General features: G+C 37.0%; 1 protein-coding gene and 1 long non-coding RNA gene across 3 annotated transcripts in view; both read right to left on the reverse strand.

Moving 5' to 3' along the window:
• The window catches only part of lsamp (limbic system associated membrane protein), a 725,983-nt gene that overhangs the window by 64,285 nt on the left and 639,534 nt on the right, over nt 1-22,164 (reverse strand). For both annotated transcript variants that reach the window (XM_028045633.1, XM_028045631.1), the window contains 2 exons: nt 16,376-16,520; nt 14,493-14,580 (listed from right to left, as the gene is read on the reverse strand). In XM_028045633.1, the coding sequence (XP_027901434.1) occupies nt 14,493-14,580; nt 16,376-16,520 (233 nt within the window). The remainder of the gene's footprint in view (nt 1-14,492; nt 14,581-16,375; nt 16,521-22,164) is intronic.
• Nucleotides 1,623-11,124, reverse strand: LOC114161939 (uncharacterized). The gene is made up of 3 exons (XR_003599108.1): nt 11,000-11,124; nt 10,776-10,908; nt 1,623-1,980 (listed from the first exon to the last, which is right to left on the reverse strand). It is a non-coding gene; the product is annotated as an uncharacterized LOC114161939 (long non-coding RNA).

Raw genomic sequence — 22,164 nt, forward strand, 5'->3', positions numbered from 1 at the left:
TATTTTTTGCTAGTTAAACAACACTTTCAGTTTATTCTTCCAAGCTCCTGAATGTGTCTGTTTACAAAAGTTATGTCAGTAAACATTTATAAAATTTATAAAGGTCTCAGCCTTCACCAGTGGAAATTTACTATACAGAGGCCATGAAGTAACTATTGACCTATATAGCCACATGTACCCCATATGTACATCACAGTCTCTGATTATGACCTAGAATGAGTTGCTGCTGTGAGGCAATGCCAAGTTTCTTGCTTTGTAATGGTTTGTGTGTTTTGATTTTAAAATAGACTACCATACAATGGATAAGGCATGACATTGTATGGTCGGATAACAATTTTTAAAAAGTTTTGATACCACGTGAGCCATGTTGCTCATATCAAAACCAACACTGCTCATTATTCATTGGACATTGCAGGCACTGAAAAATGGAGAAAGAAAGATTCATTCTAAAATGCTTTGTTTTTCTGTCTGCAGAGAGCAGAAGGAAGCAAAAAAAAGAGAAGTAGATAGGTCTGCAGGTTTGCAGTGCTGAGCTTGATTCAGCTCAGCCATCAGGAGGCATCCAAAATCAGATATCTCCCAGCATGCCCCTGAAGTACCTGCTTGCACTGCTTACAACACTTCAAATGCAGACAAAGCTCTTTCTCGTGCTGCTTTCTCTGCTTTATGGATGCCCAGTTAGATCTCTAAGGAAAAAGCCATTAATATTATTACAGAGATCTGTTGGTCTTGCTTGGACAAATTAAATAGCTGCTGCTAGGTGACTTTGAACACCTACAATATTGTTTTAATATCTCTGTGCAGAGCTGAATCACGGTGCTGATAGTGGGATCAAGTCTAGCAGCAGGATTGACCTTAACAGCAGCTGTGCTGAGAAGCAGAAAGTTTACACCCAAACACGCTTTCAGACAGGTGACCCAAAGTAATGTAGGCCACAGGAACAGCTGAGAAGGGGACATAATTCTGTAAGGCCACAGTTTGGTGAAGTAATGACAGGCCTACAGATGTAGCATATCAGGGCAAGGTTCTAAAAGGCAATCAGCATCCCATATATTTTCATGCACAGAACTGGGTCTGTTTACTCCGACACAGCAGACGCATGTTGACACCACTTCTGCACACACTTCAGTTCATGTTTACCCCTCAAAGGAAGGCAGTCAGGTCAAGTTTAACTCTGCCACTCCATCTCACTTTCAAAGGCAAGTGTGCCGAGCGCCATTTCGACGGGATGTCCATCTAATTGACAGGCCCAGGTCACACAGAGGATGGAAAAATGATGGAGGGAAAGGATGCTGGCAGGTTCTATACAAGTAATGGGGATGCATGTGGTGAGCAGAGGCAGTCAAAAAGAAATAGTGGCCCTCTACATCAGAGATCAGACCATAGAGACACTGGCCAGAACCGATGTCCGCCTGGTTACTCTGTGAAATACGACTCTTCTGGATTACCTACACTCCCTAGTCAATATATTGCCACTGTCGTGTGTGTCCATGGGATGGTGCCATTTAAATGCATGACAGTTCCTCTCCATGAAGGGAGAAAGAAAAAAAGATTAAAGGGTACGCAGTCTTATTTTATTATTTTTATTTTATTTTTAGAAATTCCGCCTCAGAAAGCCTCAGCAGCCTCAGCAGCCCAGGGAGAAAAGGGAATGGTAAATTGTTGCTTTCATTAAAACTTCAAGGAGTCAGTTTCATTATGAAAGTTCAAAGGCAACAGCAAATGTGTGTGGCTTCTTTCTCTCTGTTCTTCTTCCTCTGCTTCGTCCAACTGGCTTGCTGCACTGAATAATGTCCGCTGTGACGACTTCTTGTAATCTTGTCCCCAAGGGGACCTGTACATATGGATGTGTGTCCTGCTGTCGCTCTGCTGTCGTGTTCACGTCAGGCATAATGAGGCATGGCACGGCTTACTGCTGGCCTTCACCCAGTCAGGGCTCAGCTTGGGCTTTTAAAAGTTTGAAAGCTGGACCTCAGTTTCCTGTTTACATAGAGAGTGGTAAAATGCTGAAAATAAGTTGCCTCTGGTGTTTTTAGAGATGTTTATAACAACTGAGGGGGTGTATTTTAACAACTGCACAGAAGTTTTATATTAAAACAGAATATAGTAATTCCTTTTCAGATAGGAAAACCCTGCTTCTGCAAAAACTAGAATGACCGTATAGCAATGGTATTGGATTAAGCAGTAAGGTCAGTAAAGAATTTTTGCCATGTTTGCAGATGATGTACAAATGTATTTACCCCCTGAGTAACACACCCAATTTCATTGTGGCAACACAAACAACCTCATTTCAACATGAGTCAATGTTTATTTGTAGGCTTGACTGAGACCTATATGTAACATCTATTTTTAAACAAAGCAAAAATGTTTAGTCAAACTAATGCCTAAACTTTTTATGTGGGATATCCAGCACACCCAAAGAATCCAATTGTGAGCAACACAAAAATAGCTGTAAACCATTCAATAAAATTAGATCCAAAACTCTGCAGCAAAGGCTCCGATGAAAATTAAGAAGATCGATCATATTTCTCTGCTTAGCATGAAGGCTTGTTGAAAGTTACTTACTTGATGCACTCTGCTAGGTTTTTCTTGACTAGAAACATTTTAAACCAATTTGAATAATAAACTTAACTAGGATCAACAGGAATGTAAGTGGACTAAAAGGACTTTTATTGTAGAGTGCCTTCAGACAATATTTGTTGTGAATTGGTGATACACACATAACTTGAACTAAATTGAATTGAATAGTATTTTGACACTATTCTTGGTAATATGATCCAAGCCTTTGAGATTGGAAGACATCCTTGCCATCACCCTAAATTTGAGCTTTGGCCTTAACTGCATTACACTGTAGTGACAGGTGGGAACAACATACATTCTTATCTGAAGTGTTGCTAAGCATTCAAGCTTTACATGCTGTGCACTGACAAGAATCAGCTCCATTTTTCAGTTTGACTTTCTGCTTTCTTTCTCACCCCTTGTAATTCCCATAGACTCTTCAAAATATAAAATATACCTCCTGGGTTTCTTTAGTTCAGTCGAGCCCCCCGCTCCACACACACACAGCAGAGGCCAACATTGTCACTTTTTCTTTGTTCTCCCAAGTCTTGATAGGGTTGCTTTATGCAGTTTATTCTCACCGACTGCCCTGCTCTGCAGTGCTTTTTTAAAATTAACTCTTGGTGTCTCCTATTCTTCTCCTGGCATCTTCTGCTTGCTCTCTGCAATATAGCCAAAACCTTGCATCCAACTATGACACACTATGAGTCTTACTTCCTAACAGAAAAACATTGCATCAACTGTAAGCTGCAGTGCTTACTTGAATTGTTTCCAACATCTTGTTTTCATGTCTTTACAGACTGTGTGAATGAGTTTTAGGCTTTTTCTTTTATTTAGTTTTACAGTTTAACTCCATTACCTATGTCGAACTGTAGAATACACAACTCTTGTAATTATCAGGGATGCCAGAACTTAAAAACAATCCAGGAGCACCATTCATTTTCATTGATACAAATTGGTAAATCTAAGGCAGTTTGTACTGTGCACATTAATGCATATTATGGTATGTTTAGCGTTTGAAGTGTATAAAATTAACACTTTTAGAAAAGATTTCAAGTCTTCATGGACTTTAGCTATTGGTACCTAACTCCCATGAATACTGGGAATCCTCTGTACTCCTTGATTTTCTCATGTTTCAACCATAAACTTCACAGTTTTCCATAACTGTATTTTATACATCAACAAAAAGCAACACACAATTATGAAGTGAGAAGAATTTCTAATGTACATATTTTTACTAATAAAATAGGAAAAGTGTGGTATTAGGTCCCCATTTACTCTGGTGCTCCTACATAAATTCTAGTGCACGCAACTCCCTTCAAGTCGTCTAATTAGTAGAGAAGATTCCACTGCTTTGCAATGTAAACAGCTGCAGAGATCCACAGTTCAGGCAGGGAAACTGTTTATAGGACCAATACTGGTCATGTACCCCACAAGTCTGGCGTTTATGTCAAAGTGCCAGAGGTCAATCCATTTCCAAAGCAAACATGTGGAAATGGGTGATCTCATCAAATGAAACTAAAACTGAACTTTATGGCTTATATGCAATTTGTTATGTGTGATGTGAAGCTAAGGCTAAATGCATCACCCCCTAGTTGGTCCAACAAGATCATGATAAAATACATTAAAATGAGCTTTTGTTAGGCAACAAAATGTGAAAATGTGAAAGTGTTATGAATAATCTAATAATTCCAATGCACTATATTCATATACTGTATATATATATATATATATATATATATATATATATATATATATATATATATATTTGGCACATGTTAAACCATCTACATGCTCAGAGTTAGGTGGAAAACCCATGACACAGTATCTTTGCTCTCACTGAGAAACTGCAAACAGCTGTAGCACTTGTGGTTTAGAGGAAGTTTTGTTCTTGTATTTGCTTTTTCTCTTCGGAGAGTACAAGCTTCATTGATCTTTCTTAGCATTCTTTATTTCAGATGAGGAAGGTGGAATCATCTGGGAGAAGGAATGAAGTCTGAGAGCCATGCCTGGCGGCAGAACAAGCAATTATGTGTTTGTGGGTGTGATCATAGTTTTGTAGCAGGAGAGCCAGACAGACTGCCGATATCCAAAATGAATGAAAGCCATACAACAACTAATCCACTTCTACCCAATACGTCTCTTTCAATTTCTCAGTCTTCTGGAGTGTTTCTAACTCCTGTCCAGAACCTTTATAGTTAGCTCAAGAGGAAGTAACAAAGCACCCCGGCAACAGATCGTATAAGTGTTGGAGGTAGTCACGAGATGCACAAGTGAACAGTAAAGATGAAAAGATGAATGAGAGTCAACACTGGGAGAGGTGGAAAAGAAGCAAATGGCCTCACAAGTTCCACTCAAATAATCTGATTGTCCCATGATAATTGTAAAAAGGTCAGTCCCTCTCTTTGGCCAGATTGAAGAGCAAGAGATTATGTGCAAAGAGAGAGACTCAGCCCCCTCCTGTTAAGGTGCTCTTTAGAGTGACATGGCTTTCTTTATAGAGTTCAGTGGACTGACTCTTTAAATACCACAGCATTGTGATGGCAAGAATGAAGAATTGAAAGGAAGAAAGGATGAATCAGTGTTGAAGTGGAGATATTTGAGTGTCCCATCATTCTGCCTGAAATTAAACCATTCTTACAGATTTGGATCCAGAATCAAAGTAAAAATCAAATCAGTATAAAAAAGCTATAATCTTAAACCAGATTTATTATTAATTAAGTTATTCCACATTCAACTTATTAATGGTAGCCATTGGTGCCAAGTGTGACACAAGCAGTTTTTAGATTTAAGGGACAATTCTTTTTTTTACATGAGGACAAGCTGGTATGCACACTTTTTTTTCCTTAAGCAAACAAAACTACTGTACATTTCATAACTCAGTTTCTCTTTTTTTGTTATCAGGTTTTTTTAAGTCAGACATTCAAATAGCAAAAACCTTTAAGTGTGATAAAAACAAAGACAAAAATAATTGTAAGGAGGGACATACTTTTTTACATCACTGTAAGCTGCCCAGTATCACAACTTTATTTTATCCTTGGTAAAAGATGTGTTACAGTAAGACCAAAACATGGATGGCTTTGTTTCCCAGGTAAATTAAAATTTAGATTTAATACCATAAAAGCTCTACAAGATTAATCTTCATGCAAAACTGCTGACTCAAATACAACACAATCAGCTTGTTCAGCATTGTCAACACTGAAATGTTAAAGAAGAGTTGATAAAAGACAAATGGAAATTTTAAAGCAGCAGTTTTCTATGCAAATATATCTAATAAAGCCAATGCTTTATATGAGCACATGCAGAATGTTTATATGCAGAAGTATGCAACATTCTGTACTGCAACTTTAAAAAATGACGCCAAAACAAACCAGAGAGAACGGTCAGCTCAGCTACACTGGAAAAAGAAGAGTGAACTGAACCAAACCTTATATCAGCATTTCAGCATATTTGTCAATACTGTAGCTTAAACAATAATTCAACTACTATATGAATGTTTACCATCAGGTTTCGAAAGGCTAGACTGCTGCTTGATGGAGCGCACAAGTTCAAGGGCAAATTTGTCTTGGGACAAAATTGGCACCGAGAGGAATTGTGTGACAAAGTAAATCTGAGCTTGTTCAAACTTGACACTGAAGAAAACGACTTTAGTAGTTTAGTGCACAGGATGAAGATGAAGATTTTCCTGGTGAGCTGATCTATATACATGGTAATCTCGGGATGGACTAATATTTGAAACATAATAAATGTCAAAAAGACACTTTAACATCTCCGTTTGTCATTCTGCCTTGCAATGCATGCTGGAGTAGATCTTGAGGACATTTTTCACGCCTACAGATCAAAGCAGACATTTTTATGAATAATTATTTTGAAGCGAAAATGAATTTTGTATTGAATCGTTTCCCCAAAAATAGGAGCCAAATTATGATTCTCAAAGATCCCCGTCCCTACTTAATATCTACAGCATTCCTTATCTCCGCTCTTGGCTTACAGCCATGTAAAATGAATGGAGGTCCTTGATTGGCTGTTTTGCATATGCCAACCAATAGCATGTCACATACAGTAGCATTCATTACACCTAAGGATTTCAGTTTCCCAAGCTGCACTTGGGAAATTCGTTAAATATTCTAGATATGCTTTACAATGAAAGGTAAATTTTTCACTACCATTTTTGAGCTACATTCCATGGAAAAATCTGTGAATACTGAACTGAAAAATAAGGGTTAACTACTACATAAATCTCATGCACTGGATTGTCTAAATATCAAACCACACCATTTCAGCCTTCTCTCTCTCTCTCTCTCAGTCTAATTTGTGACACAGACCCATACAAACTAACAGACTCATATGCTGGCGTTAGTAAGATTTGCTCAACCTATAAGTCAGCTATTCCAAATAAAGTCTAAATGTTAGACGCTGGTGAAAAGCAGGGTTCAACAAACTGAAACGCTTATGAATGGGGTCAGCAGTCTACTGGCGGCTTGTCAGTTAGCTGGAATCGAGGTTCCATTCCTGTAAGGGAATTACAAGCTTGACCTCGTGTGATGAATGAATCACTCTCCAGGCTCTGCATTTTATGAAGCATATTTACATAGCATATAATGGATTTGCTGAATTTGCTGAAACACTGCAGTTGTGTAACATAAAAGCATGTACAGAAATGGTTGTGAAGGGAATTTGTACTATATTTGGCTTCATTGTAAAGCCATTCTCTTTAGCAGCTGTGTGTATTTGCAGACTTTCGAAATATAGTCATTGCCCTCAAACTTTTTCAGATTTTGTCACATTATAACCACACACGTAATTCATTTCATTTGAGTTTTTGATGATTGACGAACAAAAAAGCAGTACATATTTATGAAGTGAAACAAAAATTGTACAATTTTCTACATTTTATTTCACAAAAAAGTGTAATATGCAATATGTGTTCAGTCCCCTAAGTCCATACATCTGCTTGTAGAGCTGAAAGTCTCTACCAGCTTTGCATTTTCTTAATAATATAGCTCAAACTTAGAAAGGAAATCTGTGTTTGCATTAATTTTTAACAAGTTTTTTAGCTGGATCCATCTTCATATAAACTTTATGTGCAAAAGTATGCAATGTTCTGTACTGCAACCTTAAAAACGATAGAAAGGGCTCTCAAAAGTTTGGGAGAAGTTTTTCCACTGATTTTATGCTGGTTCAATTTTCCTATGAACCTTGATCATCTTCCCAGTTCATGGAAAAGAAAAACATCCCCACAGGCCGATGCTCCCACTATCATGTTTAAACATGGTCATGATGTTTTCTTTTTGCTTGTTTGTTTGTTTATGATGTTGTTTGCTCAGTAATCTTCTTAACCAACCCTTTAAGGCTTTCGTGTAGTAGATGTATACGGAGAGTAAATTGCTCAAGCTATTGGTGGCACTATATTTTCTCTAGGGGTATCAGAGAAAATGGGAAGAATACAAACACACACCATTTTTACCTGAATATTATTCCTAACATACTTTGGCTGCACAGTGGTGCAGCTGTCAGTGCTGTTGACTTGCAGAAAGAACGTCCTGGATTAAAAACCCGGCCCGAGGACTTTGGAGCCTGCGTATTCTTACCATGCATGTATGTTTAGGGATACACATGGTTTAACATATTGTACATTGGATCAGCAAGATAACACTCAGAGACTATCACTAAAAAAATACATAAACATTAAACACATTAGCATAAAAAGATTCAACCAATTTTTAAAACTCAACCACAGAGCCCACAAAGCATATCCCTTTTTGGGTTAGCAGCTGGTGACTGTGGAAGTCATTAATGTACAGCACACTGACATCATGTTTAAGAACCAGTTTGAGACATGATGTAATATCCTGCTGGGAGTATTCATCAGAAAATGGGCACACTGTTGTCCCAAAAGCAATGATAGGAAGTCAATCAGTAGATTGGCCTACCATGGCCTTAAAAACATTGTCAGAATAAATGGCTTCTTATCAAAGTATACGCAGAAAAAACGATGCATAACTTTGGTTTCATCAGGTTAAATTATTGCAATGGTATTTATACCGCTAGACCTGTGGTGGACTAGCGACCTGTCCAGGATGTACCCCGCCTTGACTGCAATGAGACCAAAGAGAAGAAGAAGAACACAGACGTCTCACAACAGCATGCTAGTTACAGATTTAATGATGTCTATGGAATTTATTTAAAGTCATTCAGAGGCAACAGTATTGTCATAAAAACAACAACATGAGGGAAGCTAATACAAAAAAGCACAAGTAATAGAAATGTCTTTTTGTGGAGCACTGATTGCAACTTCTGTACATTAGTCTGTTTGGATGCATCATCAACTTAGGAGTGATGGGATTGGGATGTGATGCACTCCACTGACACACTGACTTTCATAACTATAGCTATAATTTTTTCAGTAATTGTTTATGTCTGTATTTTATCACATGTGGCTTCTGGGGCAGAAATATGATGCACACCTCACATCATTGACATGAAAGTCAGAAAAAATGCAACATGACACCAGCCACTTTGAAATCAAAGCTCAATACATAAAGAAGTGGCACAACTTGGATTTTTTGGGCCATTCAAATTGGCATGAAAAGGGGTAGCATATTTTCTTACTGTGTAAACATTAAGCCTTTGTCCTGAGTTTTTATGTCTTGCTTTGCTTATCTTTTTAACGTATCAGGTGATTTTTTGCTTATGTTGCTTTGTTCTTTCTGTAAAGCACTTTGAATTACTCTTTGAATGTTTGGACAACAACAACACTCAAGTAGACCATAGTATTCAAACAATGCTTAGTTGGTACCAAGTGTGCAAAAAAAAATAAAAAATCTCTCATGATTACACTGCAATCAGCTACCTGGAGCATTGATGGAACGCAGGCTAGATAAATACATTCATGTTTGCATTTAACATTTCCATCTGAATTTAAAACACATTGACCAAGGCAACATTTTTCATATCTGCTATTGTGAAACTTTGCCTAAGTTGTTGGACCTTAGCCTCAACTACCTGAGTTTACCTAATAAGACTAAGACCTGATGTGATCTCCTGTTATTATTGACCATCCATTTCACACTTTTCTATGAAAATGTAATTTTCCTTCATGTAGTTGCTGCTCACCAGATATTTTCTCCTGTTTATTAAGTCACTGTAAACCTGAGAGGTTCTTGTATGTGAAACCTCAGTAAGTTGTCCCACCTAACCACATATAGAAAGCTAACTACACTAAGCCCCTGCCATGTGATTGGCTGATTTGCAGTGTGTTTTGACATCTAGGATGGGAAGTAAAACTGTGCAAAATATGCTGAATCTGCATATATCTGACAGTCTGACAGACATACAGTATATAGAGTTGTGAGGGTTTGACTGAAACTGTGGAAGTTTGAGCAACATGATGGCTCATTATCTGTGGCCACAAGCATAATTCAAAGCACACAGATTGAATAATGTAAAATATTTACAATTTGTAGTTGCACCCAGATGAATTCATCAGTGCTAAAAGGTAAACCATCCCATTCCTGACTAAAAGACAGCTCAGGCTACCACTACAGTCTTACTAAATTCTTTCTCTTAGTCTAAAGTTGGCAAAACCTAAGTTCAGATACTTTGAACGTGTTTGTTTTTTTTCAACAGCATGTCCTGATTGCCTGAACAACACATGAGCTATAACCTGCAGACACAAACTGTGCCAAACTAACAACCAAGAACCTTGCAACCTTACAGGGTTGTAGAAAATAATGGCTTTAAGCGAGGCTTTATGTGCCTGACTGTACAAATAAGAGCAAGAAGTAGTTCAGGAGTTAATCAAAGGCAGTCACTCTGGAAGTTACTCCAACACTGATGGAGGTACTTCAGGGTTACTGAGTGATTATTAAATCACAACTATATAGGAGGCAGAGAGTGTGCAGCTCACATCACTTGTTTTATTGTTTTCTTCACTTACTGATAATTTGTCAAAGTGTGAGGACCATTGAGAAAGACTTGAGACATTGTTAGTGGAAAATGTTATTTAAATAAAAGATATGGTCAGAACTGATAATTAGTTTGCTAATCAATTTTGAATGTTAGCTATTATTTCCAGTTTCTTGACACATATTTTCACAGCCTCAAAGTACAAATCCTGTACTTTTAAATCACAATTTTATTTATTCTCTCCCTAGCACACAAGAACCCCCCCCCCCACACACACAAATCTAAGCAGATTAGAGTAGGGAGCCTACCTTATATTGGGATTTCTAGTGCAATCACTCAGCTGCTTGGCTTCTCTTGTATAAGTCCCACAAGTCTGTCACTTTTTCATCCTCCACAAATTTACTTTGTCTGACCATTTGTTTTCCAATTACTTCCCTGTCCCTGCGAGCAGAAAATTGTCAGCTTTGGTTATGTGAACCTGATCTGGGAGTCTGTAACCAGGGGCAATGTTTGATGCCTAAGACTTTCATACCCATTAAAAGATGAAGGCAGGGTGAATTATTATCCTACAGAGTTGATTGGGTTTTTATGGGAGTTGGTTCAGGTCGCTGCATGCAAGGTTGTAAGTGTCACTGCACACAAAGGGACATTCTTATCTTCTGAATGAAAGCGAATGAATAGGTGGCCAAAACTAATGAGCTGAAGAAGCAGAATTTACATTTGTATTATGTTGTTCAGAAAGCATTTATTAGTTATTGACAAATTATGAGCTCTTCCATCTGAACCCTAGAGCTAGTTGTTTGCCTACATTTGTTTTCGATTTCTGAACCCAATTGTCTTTAATCAGCAAAATCATACTGAGCTAAAAGAAACTAAAAGAAAAGAGTACGCCCACATAGCAAGGAGCTGAGCACCAATGACTGCAGGATTAATAATCTTATTTGAAAGGTGAAGCAAAGGACACAACGGCCGGGAATAGAAAAAAAATGAGAAATCAATTTTTGGCTTTAACTATTGCATTAGTTGTGATAAACGATCCTTCCTTCAGAAACTTTGGAAGTCAACACAGGACATTCAGATGATCAAGCACTGACTAATCGCATGCAATGGATTCTGGGAAGGACAGGCAGTTTTGCAGCCATGAATCCCAGAGGAGCAGCATCAATACAAGCACTGACCTTTGGAAATTTTATTAATGGACGAATTGATAAGCTCATAATGAAAGGAGAGAGTCTCTTCGTGGAGTTTTGTCTGAGGTGACATTATGCAGTGGTGCATTTATCCATCAGCCTATTGTATTTAACTGGGATTACATTTCACTGGCCAACTCATACATGATACACACCTGAATTAAAGGAACAAACCTCACTAATGATGGGAATACATTTGATTTGTCAAGTGTTTTCATAATGCAGAGGTGATACTGAGATACACTCCCCCACATGTGTCACCTCCATACAAAGGAGCTATGCAACAAGTGCCACAAACTACAATAACTGCTGCTTTGCAAAAGAAGACTACAAAGAATACAATTACATTAGGAAAGATAATAAATCTGTCTGTTTTGACCTTGTGCAGCATCAGATGTTCCTATTGATGTTATTCATTTATGATTCCAAAGCAGACTGAAAGAAGAAATGAAGAGGTAAATACTCTACAAAACTGCTCAGTTGCTTCAATCTGAGCAGTTTTCATTTGACGTATTTTTATACGTCAAATAAAAATATTTTCAATATAATAGTCAGTGTATATTGATATTCGCATTTTCTCTTAAAGGACAAAGAGGTTACAGATTGGCTTAGTTTGGTATTTGATATTTTGAGTTTAAATATTAATCTCGTTATTGTTCATGAAAGCTTTATAATCAACACACAATGCAAGTTAACATGGACCCAAGTTTCCTTCATCTAAAACAAAAATTAATAATAAAAAAAAATATATTGTGAAGTTGCTTTTCATTGTATGGAATTGACATTTCTATTTAAAATCTGCTAGAGAACAAGAAGCTAAATTTTTCAGGAAAATGCAGAATGTGGATGTGTTCCAGCCATTAAGCCTGTTTGCCTTTTTTCTCTTTGAGAAAGCCGATCAATTGCAAAAACTGATTACGGTTAACAATGTCAGAGTTGAAATAAGATTTTATGGCATGAGAAATTACAACATTTTAATATTTCAAGCTAACAATGTTTGTCACACAAAGAGGAATTTGGCAACCAAATGCCAACTTTATCATTAGATAAAGTTGTTTATAACTTTATTTAGAGAAATAAGTCTGAGCAACTCTTATTTTAGGCCTTAAGTGTGAAGGTGAGCGCTTTAAGATTGACAACATGTGGACTAAACATGTAAAATATTCAATGTGAAAACAAAGTCATGTGTGAAATCTTAAATTGAATAAACAAGTAAATGTAAATAATGCCTGTTATACCAATACATACATTTTGATTACAGTCTTAATCTGGATCAAAAAGAAAACTGTAAACAAAACGGGGGCAGGGTTGTAATGTGAATGGTCTTGTTTCTCTAACCAAGCTTATATCACTATTAACAACATTACATTATTATTAATTATTATTATATATTCATTACTTAAAAAAATAAATAAATAAATTACTGTGCTTAGGTTTAGACAGTTTCTCTGTTTTGAGATGATTCTATCTGCTATAGAAAATATCTTTTCACAGAGCGCAGATGAAGTGCAGGTACAGCAAGAAACACATCAGGAGCTTTATAGAAATTGGGATGAAACATTTCTCACCTTCCCAATATTCCAGGGGATTCTCCAGTCTTCCAATGTTGCCATATGTTTGCATATGCTGTCTCTCTTTGCATCCTAAAATAACTTGGCTGAGCCTGGCTCACCTCGTTAGTAGCCTTGCTTTTGTGCAGAGTGCTATAATGCCTCAGCACAGATTAGTTTTTTTTTTATCATTAAAGTTCATTTGGACATGACACTTCACCGTTTAAAACAACAGAAATTAGAGGGAAATTAGAACACGGGAATCACTGTGTTGATTTTTTGACATTATAAATGATGATTTATTACTACCATTTGCAAACCTAATTATTAAGAGAGATCAAAATGTTGCTAGACAAAAGAAAATTGGGTCCATCGCAAAAAAGGTGCTCAAGTAAATTGCGAACACACTTGCGATGAAATCCTAAAATATGATGACAGAAATGGAGTTTTGCTTGTATTTTTTTCGATTCACAAACACACTGATGAATCAGTCATGTAGTACAGCCCAATTTTGAGGTTTCAAAAGTCACTGGCTACACCATCAACATAAAAAATCTTCCTGAATTACTCGAGACATGCTTTGAAGCTTCAACACAGAAGACACATCACTAGTGAAAACATAACAAAAAAAATGGATGCTTAAATTGATCGTACTCTATATTCACACTTACTTAATCATTGAATCATTTTCCACCAGCCAAAATAAAGAAAGACAATCATGTCTTGTCTGTGACAAATTTGAAATCGTGTCTTGTTTCATAAGAGAAATGTATCATTACATTCCTTCAACCAGTAGCTCTGGCCTGCATATAAAAATGGAACAGGAAAAAATCCCGAAGCACCTCTGATCATATCCTTCTGTAGGTTTTCCTGCTTTCTCAGTTCAAGACAAATACCTTCATACTTTATGTTATATAAAACAAATGTTAAAAAGGCTTGTCAAGTGCACTTAGAAATCATTTGAAATGGCAAATGAAAAGAAGTGTACTGCTGTGGGCAGACAATTGTATCAAACTGCCTGTGTATTCTCACTGAGCACATTCAGAGATTTTACTGCAAAGATCTTAGAACAACATGTTTCCATATTAAGGAATTGAAGAGTGATAAGGATATCTGCTGCTTCTAAGAACACCGGCTAAACTTGGGACTTTTGACACAGTGGAGATATATCAGAGATCAATGTAAATTAAAAAAACAAGTTGTAAGAGAATTTCCAGGTACATCTCGTCTGTTACCATGGGAAACCATGCTATATGCACCTTGTGAACAGGTGTTTGCAGCTTACCTTGTACGATGAGGTAAACCTGTGAGGTCTTAGGCTGCTGCTTGGTTTGTATAGAGCAGGTATATGAGCCTTCATCATACACATCCACCTAAAGAGGAAAAAAGGGAAATTTTATTGTCATATTCTTAAAAACGTTTTATTTTGACATTACTGCAAAACTCTTTACAAACCTCTTAATGTATCTACTGCTTCATTATCACATTTTTCCTCATACTTGGCACTTTCATTCTAAATCTTGGTTATTTAGACGAGTTATTTTCAAAATTACTTTATGATATACTTAAATTAACAACAGGGAAATCAGTCAGACTTCATCGCTTTGGAAAAAGTGAAATAACATAAGAACTTATTCCCACCTCTCATGCATTTTATTATATATGTTTGAAGTGTACACAGTTTTGGAAACAGAGGCCTATTTCTAGTATGTGACGTGTATTTGATTTGACACATTCAAGTCAAATACAGTTTCTCCTAATCACAAACCTTGTATGTAAATAATAGTATTTACTGATATGATAAGGCATAAGGTAATGATTTTTAGTAAGTCGGATTAAGTAAGAGGAAGTGCATAAAATTAGCAATTTTCTGCCAGCTTTTTCTTTACTGACTTGCATGCTGCAATAAACCTACCTTTTAACTATACTTGTTTTGTGCTCAGTTATTTTGTATGTCAAATGATACATTAAGCAACTAAGTTTAAGAAAATTCACACTGGTCTGGTTCAACAAGAAAATCAATAACCCTCTTCATAGTAAGGGTTTTCTCTGAGAAGAGTTTCAACTTTTATAGAGGCAACAAAAACGCAAACAAAAGCAAGCAAAAGTTCCCTTAAAAGTGGTCTCTTAAATTTAAAGACTTTTAAGGAGCATTGCTTTATTGTGACCACAAATGGGAGTTATAACATAAACCTCTATCTGCTTTTCTGCACTTTGTGTGACCGCTTCTTTTTAATTTAACCTTCTTAATTCTGCGTATTGATTTGTTTGGACTATTCTGTTCAAATTTCACCTCCAGCCTCAGAGAATATTATACTCAACACAAACTGCAGTCCCCAGTCAATGATTTACTCTCATACTCTTTTTTTCTGTATTTTATGTTAGGTTAGATTAGGTTAAGCTCAACATCCTTCCTCTGACAAACGGAGTCTTACACACAGCAGTAGAGAAAAATAAGGACCAGAAACTATCCAAATGTTGCCAGAATTTATTATATTTTTGTCATAATGGGTCTTTGCCCACCATGATGAATTACAGGCAGACTGGGCTTTCCCCAGGGCATTTGTAAATCTCTGGGTCTGATATGGGTGTGTTAGGTTTCAACGCTGCCATCAAACATTTCTCCTGACTTGACCCTCCTTAGCAAACAAATAAACATAAATGTTACCCTTATGAGCTCATTTTAAAGAACAGGACATAATTTTCACTACTTCAATCTTTGAAGTAGTGTGTTATGTACTTATGCCTGGGTTTAATGTTTCATTCCTAACATTATCAGTCTTTGGCAACTTTAAGCTGTGTCCTTGGCTTACTTGCACTCAGTTTTTTTTTTTTTCACAAATTTCTTGACTTGTGGAAATGAATATTATAATGACTGCCAAGCCTGAAAACGAAAAAAGTATAAAACATGATAAAATATGCCTTTTGATCCTTGTGACTAGAAAGATTTAATCAGTAAGCCACAACTTCCTTTTTCTCTGGGGTATTAATATAGCATGACAGAGAGGTCATCCTTCAATAACTAAAAGACTGGAGAGCATGCATTCATGTTTATCTTTCTGATGGAAATTAAAAAACAAAATTTTCAGTGTTAAATTATTTATGGCACATATTTTCTTATTATTACCATCATGTGCTCAGATGTTTTACTGCAGCGGTCAACATTACCTTTTGTATGCGTAGGCTGTACTCCAGTTGCCCTTTAGTCACCAGGCCTACTCTGGGGTCCAGGGACCACTTGTCCTCACCAGCAAAAATAATGTTGGATCGATTGAGCCAAGCCACCTTGGAGACTTTGTCATCAACATAACACCTACAAACACAAAAGTAGAGAACGCCACATAAGCGGTGAGGAGAGAAACAAAACACCCCAGTTCACCTTTTAATGAATACAAACAGAAGAGAAATCATATTAGAAAAATGACATGCATGATGAAGGGATTTTGAGATATAAATGGAGGTGACTGAAAAGAGATCAGTGACAGAATAGTTGTTTTGCAATCAGAAGGCTGTAGGTTTGATTCCAGCTTCCTCCTGTCAAGTGGTAATGTGCTCCTGGGAAAGGCTCTCAACCTCAAGTTAACTACCAATCTGCGAATCGATGTATGAATATGTGCACATTTGTAAGCACAAATGAGTGAATGTGTTTTGGCCCTTTTTATGAGTTTTTTATGACTTATATGTCTTTTTTTTCCACTCATCACTTTATATACAGAGACTGAAGTCTCTGTATATAAAGAACTGTATTTGTACTGTATTAAAGAACTGTACCGTACTGTATAGTAGTACGTTACAGTATGGTACATTAGAAAAAAAGGCCTTTTGTTTCTAATGTTGCTCCCTTGCCCTCACCCAGAAGAGCTGTGGCAATACCCGGAGTGGGATGAGGGGGGAGGGGAATACTTGCCCCATATTTGAAAAGCCTTGAGCTGCAGTGTTTTATAAAGAAGGTAAATATTTCAGTCCCTAGATGTCCGAAGCTGGTAAACACATACTCCAACAAAAGATAGTTCTACAAGGCATTGATTCAGTGGGACTAAATGCATACATTGTTTTTTAAAACCCTCTCCATGTTTCCTACCATGTCACAATTACAGGCTACTTTGCATTGGTCTATCACATAAAATCCAATAAGCTACATCAAAATTTGTAAGTGTTCTCTTTTGCAGTCCTTCTCGACTTGTCCTTCTCCTATAAACCATCTCTTTGTGATAAACACATCCTCTTTAACAGCAATCCTCTTTCTGTGATCATAAAAAGACTCTCCTGTCATTGTAGAGCTTTATGCCAGGTAAGCTTACGCTAAGACATCTCACACATGAAGCAAAGGAGCTGAGCATCTTCCTAATGAATAAATGTAAGAGGATGTCAGAGTAAATGAGAATGGATATAAGCTGTAATGCAAGTTGACAATAGATGTACCTCATATGTAAATTCATGCAACTCTCCGAACCTCGGTTAAGCACACTACTTTGGATTGGCCTAAGAGGGATTAGATTAGTGAGGCAGCGCGTTGAGGCAGTTGACCTCCAGTGATGCTCAAAAGTGACAGTTCAGACACCCCAGTGTGTGACCCAGTGGAAGGTGAATGTCAGATCTTTGATGGCTTTTACTTGCAGCTTGAATCCCTGCTGGTGCGCCTTCCCTTTATGTGGACCTGTGATAACTGTCTGTAGTTATCGACTGTCTAACATATAACTCCCACTTTCCTCATCCAGAAGCACTTATCCATTTTAGTTTCAAAAATCTTCAGGGGTCTAATTAAAAGAGCAGCATGCTAAACTGATTTAGACAGTTTCCTATATGCACAGAGCTTGAGGAAGAACTCTTTCCCCCAAAACCATCCATAATCCAGAGGGAATGTCTGGAGGAGATAATGGAGTCTGACTCAACCATCTCAAGCCATGGAGCATCGATCAGTTTATGACTCAGTTTCCTTGTTTTCTTTAATGTTTTGAGCCTTGTTGACTCAAAATCGTTCATCAATGATGCAACCTTGCAGTGCAGGTTTCATATAAATCATCGGCACCATATATCGTGAAAAGAAATCTGCATTTGTTTCAGCTATTGAGCTGTTGGAACTAACCCTGGGCAGAATGAAGAAGAAAGAGATCAGGGCTTATCTGCTTTAGCATCTTTGAATAAGACTACTCCATCACAAGAAACTTTTAGACAGAAACTGGGTAGACAGAAACTTTTGCAGGTGTCATCACTTTTGTGAAACCCTTTTCAGTCTGACAAACACAAAAGGCTACAGACAAGTAATGCTGTTGAGTGTTCAACAACCCTTTCTTTTTAAGGAGTTGATGTTCTATAACCCTTATACAACCCGAAGACAGACATTGACAAACTGAGAAGCTTTTTTGTGTTCTCAGTAAGGCAGGAAACTCTCCAGGGTGGTAGAATGGTTGCATTTGGCTTTATTTTCTCTTAACTTGGAATGTATTGCTGATTGGCTTTAGTCTCTGTATATAAAGTGATGAGTGGAGAAAAAAAATAACATACAAGTCATAAAAAGGCCTAAAAGAGACAGGGACAAAATCAGTGTTTATGTGGGTTAAAAGGACAGATTTGATAAATAATAAGGGTGTGGTGTAAAATACAAAATCAAGTCAGTCACATTTTTTGAGAAATAACAAAACAGCATGTTCTAAAGCAAAGTCAAGTGAATACAACAATTATGCAAGGTGGACTATTAATTGTCAGTGTTTCTGAGCACCAACTATTCAGTTTTCTTCTTATTAGGAGCTAAAAACAGGGCACCACATTTTTTTATATTACAAGACAGTGACGTATAAGAAAAATGTATTGCAATGAAATAAGTCCGAGATGGATGCATAATTTTTACTCTGTCAACTGAAAAACGGTGAGATTGATGTCTAAAAGCTTAACGTTTGTTGCAATAACAATAAACGTTTATGCTAGAAAAAAATCCAGTGTCCATGATGGGGCTTGAAGGCTCATCTTTAGGAACAACTTTAGTTAGATTCGTTTGGTTTTTATTTTTAGAAAATTGCAGAGATCTTTTGATGACTGGAAAAAAAAAATATTTATTTTTCTATTTTTCACACAAGCCATTTTGGCTTTGTGAATTTAAATCTTTAATTAATTTTATAATAAGTTCTCAATTTCAGTTTTAATTTTATGTTCTAAATGTCTATAGTGTTATAACCAGTGGCTTTTCAAAGATATGAAAGACAGACAGATAGCTGATAAATAATTTACTACTAAAGTGTTTGTCCATATGTTGCTCTTATCTGGCAGACAAGGTCCTGGCATGGGGACGTAGAGACTTTCCTGCAGACTTTTTTTTTTAAAGAAGTTATCAAACAGGTCAGTATTTTGTTTCTGACACAACAATATTTTGACACAAAACATCCTTTCTTCGTATCATATTCTATCTTATCTGTTTTTTAAGTTTATATACTTAAAGACAGTTCATATGCTTATCCGAATGTGAAACAAAATTCCCAATATTGGTCAATAAGTCTGATTCTGATTATTTTTGTTCTGATTACGTTTGATTACCAATAAATATGCACAATTCATAGCAAATTTCTTCAATAATTGGATCAATTTAGGATGGAACTATCATCCTCAACTTGCACAGTTAATTTCAACTAAATATGTTTTTTTAACTATGCAATCTACTTTCTCTTCATGTGGGCCAAAAACTGCTGATAAAGAACAAAGTCAAAGCGGATTAAAAACCATTTCACTTTGTGAGAACTATACTGTAATGTTCCTCCTAAAATATTTTATTGTTTCTATACTTTTCTCATCATTACCTTTTATAATACACAACTTCTCCACAAATCCTCTTGATGTAATTGTTTTATTTTTCACCAAGGCTGCCTCACATCCTGGTCCTTGTTGCTGCTTTCAACAGGTTTCTTCTCAACTATTTTCTGCTCATCAGTTTTCCAGAGCAGAGGAGAAAAGCACATTGCTGAAATCAAATGTACAATTCATTGATCGACGTTTTCCCTGTCTCTCCTTCGACTTGGCCTTTGCTTTCTCTTTCTTTTGCAGAATTGTTCATGCCGAGTCCGTGCTACTCTCAGCTCAGTCTGCACAGCACTCCCAGTAGTAACTATTTTCTGTTCTCGCTAATGAGCCACTGCCCGTGAGGTGGAGAGTATCCGATCACTCGTCAAAGCCGTCTGCCTGTAGCTCTCACTTCTACTCAGCAGAGAAGCTGTCAAGGTGGGTCTTTCCTTGGTTGTGCTAAAGCCATAGACTAAAACAAACAGTGCACCTGTCTTTGGTTGGTTTCATTGCTAACATATTCAACTCATCTTTCCCAGGGAACTCAATTTCATTGAAAAAGAAAGCCACAGTTGAACAGAAAAGGAAATACATCGTATTACAGAGGTTCAGGCTTTAGTATAATTTAGTATCTTAGCTAGGAAATCTAAATTGACAAAATTCATCAGATTTTTTTGGCAAACAGATGGAGTGTCTCCATCTGTAAAGTCCACCCTGTGATCTGCAAAACAACCCCAGAGTTTCCATTGTCATGAAAAAAACATCAGTGCTTCCTAATTTCAGCCCAATATTTTGCAAATTAATTTGATTTTAAAGTTGTTGAGCAACAGCCCCCACAGAGATCAGTGTAAGGTTTTGGTAGAATGTTTCGGTGATGGATGCCTCAGCTTCTGGCTCACCAGGAGCTTTGTTGATAGAGGCTCTGCTGCGGTATATTATAGTCTTTTTCTGGCACAGTGTGCAGTGTCAATATGAGCTGGCCAATAGGCTATGGCTGACAGGGGACTGTGTGGGCTGACAGATGCATGGGCCAGAGCTGCTGAGTTGGGCTTGTGTTGACAGGAGAGCTGGGCGGGACAGAACCCTGCTCCGGGGCTAGCCGTGGGGGAGGACCAAAGAGCAGGCTGGAGCCGGAGAGTGAAAGTGTAATGAGATGAACGATGTGCCAAGACTGACAGAGGAGCCACACCACCCACTGTTGCATCAATACCCAACTCTTCTTCACCTGACCTCATCTTTTTCTTTTCTTCTTATGTCTCTGACATGTCTCACCCGTTAACAAAACAATTGTCATCCTCTTTCTTCTTTATAATTCTGATATCTTTTTCCACCCCCATAGTATTTTAAAAGCTATGCCTACAGATCCTTCCCTCTCATATTGACCGGGGGTTCTGTGTCACAAAAGGTTTCTCTGTGAGCATTTTTGCCACTTGAGCTCGCTGGCGGTGAATTGACTGCTATGTCTTTGGTGTCTAGGCATCATTTGTGTGTGTGTTTTAGCATTTCTCATCTTGCAAGCCCCATTTTTCAATATTTCCATATTTGTGTCATAAACAATCAAGAAATCCACTTTGGTCCCTGGAATATTTGTTGTGAGCTTCTCTTACTTGGACTTATACTAAATGAAGATGTCAAGAGTTATCACCAAAAAACTTTGCAAAAATAAAAAAAAGTCCAGAATCTTCAACGCAAACAACTTAATGTAAAATAATTAATCCAAGCAGCAAAATGACAGTGCTGCAAATGTATCGAGAAAAATGGAAGAACATGAAATATTACTTATTGTAACGCCTCTTTAAAAAAAAGACAAAATATACCTTAATAAGATTCTCAGAAGCAGCGACATATTAAATGCATAAAAATCTAAGAGTGAATGATAATGTGCAATACTTCCACCCCTACTACTATCTGTTTACTAGTTTGCCTTCAATTACCTTATTAAGCACAGAAGTGGCAATGTTACACAACATTAGAATTGAAAGATATATCCACAAACAAAACCGAATATTAAATATATTTATCCTGTACACAGATGTTTGCTTGTGTGGTTGTTGTGTTAATTGACAATAAAGCAGGTAAAATCCATGTAATGAAATTGCAAATTGGAGTTGACATGAGTGGCAAACAACAATTAATTATCTTGATTTCCACAGTGGAAAGTACTTAAAGCTTGCCTGTGAAATTGTGTT

Source organism: Xiphophorus couchianus, chromosome 18, assembly GCF_001444195.1.
Source record: "Xiphophorus couchianus chromosome 18, X_couchianus-1.0, whole genome shotgun sequence".
NCBI classification, from domain to species: Eukaryota; Metazoa; Chordata; class Actinopteri; order Cyprinodontiformes; family Poeciliidae; genus Xiphophorus; species Xiphophorus couchianus.